Genomic DNA, 9,095 nt, shown 5'->3' on the forward strand with positions numbered 1-9,095 from the left:
CTCCACCTCTCACCAAATGTCATTACATGGATTCAAACACATATATATGTATGAGCGATTATGACTGAACTTCCTCTGACGGACGGCCCTACAGGACTGAAATTTGGTCTGAAAGCGATTCCTTGCTTGACGACAGTCTCTCTATCCATAATAGTGGGCGGAGGCGACGACGCTGACGACGAGGACTGGCAGGAAGCTTCATCAACGTCGGACGTATGCGCTCAACGACGCACATAACACAGTCTGGACGCACGTCCTAGTTATGACTGGCCTCCAGACAACAGCAGCATGTTGCACACGTTGAAGCCTATTCCACACACATAAATCTCAGTCTCCTTTTCTTCCGATATATGTTTTTTTCTGGCTCTCTGCAAGTCTTCATCAAAGAGTGCGGCTGTGTTTGACATTTCTGACGCTGACCACCTAATCAGCGTAGGTAAGCACCGGCGTACGGCGTTTGTTTATGCCAAATATCTAGCTAGTCCAAACAGGAGAGGGGAAGAGAAAGAGAAGGTCCAGGCCATGGTCTAGGCGTCTAGCTAGCTGCCTGCCTCTATATAAGGCCATGGCAAGAAGAAAGGGTTGGAACTTGGAAGGCTAGAGAAGCTAGAGAGAGGGGGAGAGCAAGAGACGTTTGCCTTGCTCCAAGGAGAGATAGCTTGTCTTCTGTGAAAGGAGACCGAGATGATTAAGGGAGACCAGAGGCAGCTCGGCGGCCATGAAGAACAGCTAAAAGATCAGGTTTAGAACTGTTTAATTACTTCTCTTGATTTTGTGCTTTGCCTATATATATGCTTCAAAGAGTTTGATTCTTTTTCTTGAATAAGTATGGATAAGACTAGTGGGTAAGACTAAAGACTTGGTTGAGTTTCTCTCTTGTCTGGCCTGTGGTTCTTGAATCTTGATCCATGTATGGAAGTTAGGACTTGTCTGAGTTTCTCTCTTCTCTGGGTTGTGGTTCTTGATCCATGAATGGAAGTCGGGGACTTCTCTTTCTCATGTCAAAATCAATCAGGTGATCATCTTTAGGGACCACAGATCCTGGTGCTCGTAGAACAGTCAAATTAAACATGTGGATAAGCCAGGAAATGGATTTTTCCACAGCTAGCTGCTTGTCATCCAATAAATTCATGGTGTTATTAATTATTTGCTCATCTTATACTAATATAGACTTTCATGTTGGTGTTGCAGATGAGAGATGATCATCAGGCCTCAGATGGCAATTTTTTCAAGTTCTTGCAAAACCAGTCAAGCATAAAAAAAGAGGTACATAAATATCAAACATGTTCAACAAACATAAACAGAACAACTTTTCGTAATAAGGCAGGGCCTGGTATTGATATATCCCCCCTTATTTGTTTTTCTTTTTTATTTACTTCAGAAGGGCGGCAGTAAAAACTAGTAATAAGTAGCCTTTAAATTTCTTAATTATCCTGAAATTCCTCAACTAATTCACGAAAAAAGAACCTACATCTATTAGCTACAGATGTATATTTTCCTATAGTTTTTTTTTCATCTTCCAGCCAAGTAGCCAACTAGGCATTATCATATATGATTTGCTTAACTAATAGAAATGACTAATTGAAGTGTCTCTGATGTGATGGTTTCATTGATTTAGGCTCAAGAAGACAAGATTGCGTCCACAAGGGCAGAGATGGGCGAAGTGAGTAAAGAGAACGAGAGGTTGAAGATGATGCTATCACGGATGGTGGAGGACCATCGCTCCCTTCAGAAGCAATTCGACGTTCTCCACCAGCAAGGGCAAGGCAAGAACCTTGCCGTTGGCTCACCGGAGCATACATCACCGGTCGACGGCCCCGGGTTCGTCTCTTTGCGCCTTGGAACGAGCGCCGGCATGAGCAGGCAGAACATGGAAGAACAGATCAAGGGCAGCACTAATAATCCAGATGACAAGGGCATCTTTCTTGGACTTTCATCAGCCTGCGGAGCTGTCGGTGCAAGAACTGATGGAAGTGAGACGAAGGTGCAACCGGACGTGGTGACATTGAGCCCTGGAGGCAGCTCCGAGGAGGACGCCGCCACAGAGACAACCACAATATCGGCGGCGAGCAAGGCAGCAAAGATCCCGAGGAGCACTGGAGGAGTGGAGGCCGATGAGGAGGTGGCCCAGCAGCCACTGGCCAAGAAGGCCAGGGTGTCGGTGAGGGCAAGGTGTGACACACCAACGGTACGTACATACATACTCCAAGGGAACCTAATAAGAACTTAGATGGTAAATGAGTGGGATGGAAACTCGTATGTGTATAAGATGTATGGTTTGTTGGCGATGGATCAGATGAACGATGGGTGCCAGTGGAGGAAGTACGGGCAGAAGATATCCAAGGGCAACCCGTGCCCGCGTGCCTACTACCGCTGCACTGTCGCAACAGGGTGCCCCGTCAGGAAGCAGGTATATATGAATTCCCTGCATGATCAATATACATGCCGAAATGCCACGAAATAATCGCAACACATGGCGGTACCAAAATGTCTTTATGTTCCACAAACCAAACTTGACCAAGAACTACACATGTATTGCTTTGATGTCGGGAAGTTAGCGCCGGCTAACAGATGCATTATACAGTTCATAATTTTATTTTCAATGCTCAACTATTGAAGCTCGACACTTACAGATAAAAAATGTTTACAACCCCAGATAACCCTTTTGTGAAATTCAGGGAGATCTTTTTTTATACATTGCTTTCCAAAGAGATCTAATGTACGTCGTATTGGCTGGGAGAATTCTTATGTTTGCCCAAAAGTTAGCAAGATGTGTTTCTCTTTTCTCGTATATTTATCAAGTGGATGCTTAATACAGTTCATATTTAGAGGTTCAAAAGTAGTATCAAGTTCCCCTAAAAAAAGTAGTACCAAGTGGCACGATCAACTAAATTAAGCCGTCACGTGCATGGTCCCAAATCCGGCGTCCAGAATCCATTAATCAAGCTAGCGTTGGAGCACCAGCGCCACCGAGGATGGAGGGAGCTAGCAGGCCTAAACAGAAAAGCACGTATGGGGGGTCAGACTCGGAGATCGGAGCCTGACCTGATCGGAGGGCCGGAGCCGCCGGGGAGGTGGGGCAAAACGGGCGCCTCTCCCGCCTGGGTAAGACGTCGCCGTCGGGTGCTCTCTGGCGGTGATAGGGTTCCCTCCCCTCGCTTGCTCGGGCACGGCTTCTCCGGCAACAGCAAGCGCGTCGTCGTTGGGTTGTAGGCTGATCGCGTCGAAACAAACTGGTCCAGGTCCCACATGCCAGTGGCCGATGGTGGTCTAGAATGCTGGGGCTTGGAGAAGACTGTGCTGGGCTTTGGGTTGGGCAGCGTCGCCACATGTGTGCTGCATGCCCACTTCAAGCAAGTCCAATCAAACTTTCCTCAAAAAACAAAACAAAAAACAATCAAACGAGTTCAGTGTACCTAATGTCGAAAATATATCCAGGCTAAAACTTCCCCCAAAAATTGAAAACAACCTAGTTCATAGAAATAGCATATCTCTAACATGCCACAAAATTTCAAATATTAGTTGAGCTTGAGAAATAAAGAACAGATTCAAATGTGGTAGCTTTAACATGCACGATTCACATCGTCCCTATCTGAATTACTTACTATTCATATCATGATTTGTCTTCTTTTTTTCTCAGGTAGCGAGTTCAATTTATAATTGAAATATCATGGCATGATAGAAGTAAATTGTGTGTACTCGATTATTTACAAGATTTTCAATATCTTTTTAGCATAGGTTTTTTAACCATATGTGCAACAAGTTCATGTAAAAATGATTGTGCACATTTCTGCGCTCATTATAAGAAAAAACAATCTTCACTTTGGTAATAGCAGTGGCAAGGATTTGCACTTGAACTAATCATGTTTACAAGTAAAAAAACTAATCAAAGATCATTTAAAACTCGCTCTCATATTTTCTTCAATGACATGCACAGCATCCTTCCTCACCATGGTGACCAACTGACGCACATACGTTTTCCCCCCAGGTGCAGAGATGCGCGGAGGACATGTCGATCCTGATCACCACCTACGAGGGTGCGCACAACCACCCACTCTCCGCCTCCGCAACCGCCATGGCCTCCACCACCTCCGCTGCCGCGTCCATGCTCATGTCAGGCTCCTCCACCTCGTTTGGCTTTCCCTCTGCCACTGCCGCCACCAGCCTCCATGGCCTCAGGTTCGGCCTCCCAGCAACGGCCATGGACGCCTCCTCCAACCAGCTGGGCGGCCGACCGTTCTTCCTCCCGACCGCCACGGGCACGTCCATCAGCGCTACCCCGTCATACCCCACCATCACCCTCGACCTCACCTCGCAGGCCGCCTCGCAACACGCCTTCTCCCTGAGCAATTGCAACAAGTTCTCTTCCAGCTTCACCGGCTCTCATGGCCACAACAGTAGCACTAGTAGGTACCCTTCCACGAGCTTCTCCTTCTCTAGCTTCGACGCGAGCAGCCTACCTGGCTCCACCACATGGCCATCAGGTGTTGGATCATACCTGGGCTACGGATCCTCATCCGGCGCGTCCTACAACGGCCCCAACAAGGGCACATTCGAAGCTGCACTGAGCAGCATCCATGGAAGGCAACAAGGCTCGGTGGCATCGCTCTACCAGCCGGTGCATGTGCAACAGAGGGTGGCTGAGTTGAGAAGTGGTGGCACGGGCATGGCGGCCCCGACTGTGCTCACTGATACGATCGCCAAGGCGATTACGTCGAACCCGGGCTTCCACACAGCGCTCACAGCTGCCATCACATCATACGTCGGCAAGTCGGCAGCAGGAGGCGGGAAGGGGCTCGAGTGGGGGGACCACCTCGGGCTCGGGCCGTCGGGTGCGGCGACTGCGGTGTGCTCGTCAGCGCTTCTGGCACGGTCGTCTTCAACGGCAGCCGCACAGAACGGTTCTCCAAATGGCAAGATGAGGTTGGAGCCGTCACTGGCGCTGTCAAGCTCCACAAGTGCTACTGCTTCGACGTCTCGGGTGTGAAGATCATGGAGCAGATCAATTCGTTAGATGAAGCTTATGACTTATGTTTGTGGATTAATTTGATCATTTAGTGTACATATATGCTCACTGTAGCATAATTGCTGAAAATGTGTGGATTGATTCATCATTCACAGCCTAGACACACACCAAGATTTTGTGTTTGTGACAAGCTATTTGCTTTTGCCTGGAAAAATTGGTGCAATGATCATACGAGACAAATTGAAACTCAGATAGGAGAGTTACTAAGCCTGCCGATTTCCCCCGTCTCCACCATTGCTTGCAGCCCTCTGCCACTATCGACTCGGTCTCCTGTTGAATTAGCACATAATTATGGTATGAAACTGCAGCGGAAACAAGTAATCTTAGGCTCCGTTTGATTCAGCTTCCAGACCCGAGTTCTGTTTTGAAATGTCAAAAGCTAATCAAATGGAAAACTTATACGGCAGATTCTTGCACGACAACCACTTCAGCATAGTGTATTTTCCACAGCCGCATGCAACCGCTCAAAACCACGGGCCGAAGTCGCCCAAATCTTTTTCCACTATTATCAAATGTGGAAACACAACACGTTTTCCTATATGTAACACTAGAGGCAATCATGCATCAAGATTTTTGCATGTTGGATAGGAAAAACAAGATTAGGGTTTGCATAAACAAGGGATTGAAACAATCTCACCTAAAAAATGGTGGAACTGCAACTTGAAGGAGAGAAGGTGGTCAACCTAATCTTCACAACCTTGGGATGGATTCCTTTGCTTGATCGTTAAGCTTTTTTCTTCAATCTTCCTCACTCCCTTCCACTCTCCCTTCCACTCTCTTGGTTTTCCCTTTTCTTCTCCAATGGAGGCTCAACCTAGATTTGTTGTTCTTCTTGGTGGCCGCTAGATGTGAGGCTATACATCCCCTTTCCCCCATGTGCAAAGTCAAAAATCACCCTAGGTCATAACCCTAATGGGTAGTGGGCTCTTGCACAACATTGGGCTGCTTAAAAGGCTTCAAATAGTCATCTTCTTACAATCCACATGAAGAGGATATCCCAGCACCTCTACCACCAGTCCAATAGCTAACCTGCCACTTTGTGGTGGGCCTTGTTGCCACATGGCCATCCCTCTAACCAGTCCTCCCACCTCCTCTTTCGCGCCGAGGAATCCCCTCGTACCCACATGCGCACCTCTCAACCATTGGACTCTCCTTCCCTGAAGCTGGCACGACCACCCACATCGTCCATGTCTCTAGCTCGTTCAAGGATCACCTCTTACAAAGAGGTCATGGTTGGCCAGGTGGTTATAGCGTCCCCATCAGCGATTTGGTACTACATGGAATCGACTGACGCATCATTTGTAGGCAACTTACAAATAGCAAACTCGTTTGTGTTTTATGGGTTAACAGATGACGAGTTGAATTCAACATGATATATGTGCACAACAAATAGCCATTTACCAAGGAAATAACAAGAAAAATAACTTACTGTTTGGATATCATTACTTCCCAAAAAGAATATATGTGTATAATAGCTTTGATCCAATTACATAACTACAAATCACATCATCAACAATCATATAGATCAAATATGATGTATGTGTAGTGTACACAGACATAGTTGTAACCGTTGCTAACGACCAAGTGCAAACCATTGTTCTAAACTTCTTATTTATGAATAGCGGTAGCTTGTAGCCCTGTCCATGCATGAAGTTGCCCAAGCACCACCATATCCGTGGTGCACCTAACTGAATCCTCCTGATGGTGGGGATTGGGGGGGGGGGGTCTTATGATGGCTTCAAATGTGGAGAAAATTGTCTAGAACTTTCACTTGGAGATGACTCTCATAAATCGGCTCCCAAACCTTGTCTTGTAAGATTAGCTCTCTTCCTAACAAGTATCTTGGCTTTCCCTTTCACCACTCTAAAAATAGGAAAGAAGATCTTCAACCTATTGTTGATAAGATCATCAAAAGAGTTGTTGGCCATAGAGGAAAACTACTAGCCCATAGTGGTAGACTGACTTTGATCCATCGCCGTATGGCTAGCATCCCTACCTATATGATAAGTGATTACATAACCTAAATGGTACTTCTTTCTGATTGATTCCCGGGTGGCACACTGGTATTTGGATAATTATGATGGACATCACAAATATCACCTTTCCCATTGGGATCTCCTTTGCATTGTAAAAGAATTTGGGGTTTAGGCCTACCTAATCTTTCTGAAGTTAATATCTACCTTTCAGGATCTTGGATTAAAAGCCATTAACATGATGATAATAAGCTCTGGAAACAAATTACTGATTTGAAGTATAAGACTAAATCTACTAATATATTTGTCTGCCCTAATAACATTGAACTCTCCTCCTTCTGAAAATGGGTTTTGTGGGATACTAAGGCTACAAAAATTGGGTATCACTAGAAAGGAGGCAATGTTAAGAAGATTAAAATTTTGGAAGATCTTTGGCTTGGTTGTGCTAGGCTATCTACCCAATTTTGGCACTTGTACACCATTCGTAATGAGCATAACCTTACTATTGTTGATGTATGGACTGGATCCATCCTTAAAATCTCCTTTAGGAGGTGCTTTGACCAAAAGTGTTGGGGAACGCAGTATTTCAAAATTTTACCTACGATCACGCAAGATCTATCTAGGAGCTTCATAGCAACGAGAGGGGCGAGTGTGTCTACGTACCCTCGTAGACCGAAAGCAGAAGCGTTTAGTAACGCGGTTGATGTAATCGAACGTGTTCGCGATCCAACCGATCAAGTACCGAATACACGACACCTCCGCGATCTGCACATGTTCAGCTCGGTGACGTCCCTAGAACTCTTGATCCAGTTGAGGCTGAGGGAGAGTTTCGTCAGCACGACGGCGTAGTGACGGTGATGATGAAGTTGCCGACGCAAGGCTTCGCCTAAGCACTACGACAATATGACCGAGGTGGAAAACTGTGGAAGGAGGCACCGCACACGGCTAAAGATCAACTTGTGTGTCTATGGGATGCCCCTTGCCTCTGTATATAAAGGAGGGAGAGGGAGAGGCAGCCGGCCCTAGGGGGGCATGCAAAAGTGTGGAGTCCTAATCTGTCTCCTGCCCAGCGGGGGCACCAGCCTCTTGTGGGCTGGTGTGCTTCCCTATTATGGCCCATAAGGCCCGTAACTTCTCCTGGGGGTTCCGGTAACCTCCCGGTACTCCGGAAAAAATGCCCGAATCACTCGGAACCATTCCGATGTCCAAATGCAACCTTCCAATATATGAATCTTTACCTTTCGACCATTTCGAGACTCCTCGTCATGTCCGTGATCTCATCCGGGATTCTGAACAAACTTCGGTTCATCAAATCACATAAATCATAATACAAATTGTCATCGAACGTTAAGCATGCGGACCCTACAGGTTCGAGAACTATGTAGACATGACCGAGACACATCTCCGGTCAATAACCAATGGCGGAACATGGATGCTCATATTGGCTCCTACATATTCTACGAAGATCTTTATCGGTCAAACCGCATAACAACATACGTTGTTCCCTCTGTCACCGGTATGTTACTTGCCCGAGATTCGATCGTCGGTATCATCATACCTAGTTCAATCTCGTTACCGGAAAGTCTCTTTACTCGTTCCGTAATGCATCATCCCGTGACTAACTCATTAGTCACATTGCTTGCAAGGCTCATAGTGATGTGCATTACCGTGAGGGCCCAGAGATACCTCTCCGACACACGGAGTGAAAATCCCAATCTCGATCTATGCCAACTCAACAAATACCATCGGAGACACATGTAGAGCATCTTTATAATCGCCCAGTTACGTTTTGACGTTTGATAGCACACAAGGTGTTCCTCCGGTATTCAGGAGTTGCATAATTTCATAGTATGAGGAACATGTATAAGTCATGAAGAAAGCAATAGCAATAAAACTAACCGATCATTATGCTAAGCTAACGGATGGGTCTTGTCCATCACATCATTCTCTAATGATGTGACCCCGTTCATCAAATGATAACACATGTCTATGGCTAGGAAACTTAACCATCTTTAATTAACGAGCTAGTCAAATAGAGGCATACTAGGGACACTCTGTTTGTCTATGTATTCACACATGTACTAAGTTTCCGGTTA

At 46.1% G+C, this 9,095-nt stretch overlaps 1 protein-coding gene across 1 annotated transcript; it reads left to right on the top strand.

The window, feature by feature from the left end:
* Positions 1-404: 404 nt before the first annotated feature.
* LOC125522797 (WRKY transcription factor 72B-like) lies at positions 405-5,131 on the top strand. Its single transcript, XM_048687829.1, has 5 exons — positions 405-741; positions 1,192-1,266; positions 1,619-2,188; positions 2,297-2,410; positions 3,989-5,131. The coding sequence occupies exons 1-5, from the start codon at positions 685-687 to the stop codon at positions 4,985-4,987; spliced, it is 1,815 nt and encodes a 604-aa protein (XP_048543786.1). The 5' UTR covers positions 405-684; the 3' UTR covers positions 4,988-5,131.
* The last annotated feature ends 3,964 nt before the right edge of the window (positions 5,132-9,095 follow it).

This window comes from Triticum urartu, chromosome 7, assembly GCF_003073215.2.
Source record: "Triticum urartu cultivar G1812 chromosome 7, Tu2.1, whole genome shotgun sequence".
In the NCBI taxonomy this organism is placed as follows: Eukaryota; Viridiplantae; Streptophyta; class Magnoliopsida; order Poales; family Poaceae; genus Triticum; species Triticum urartu.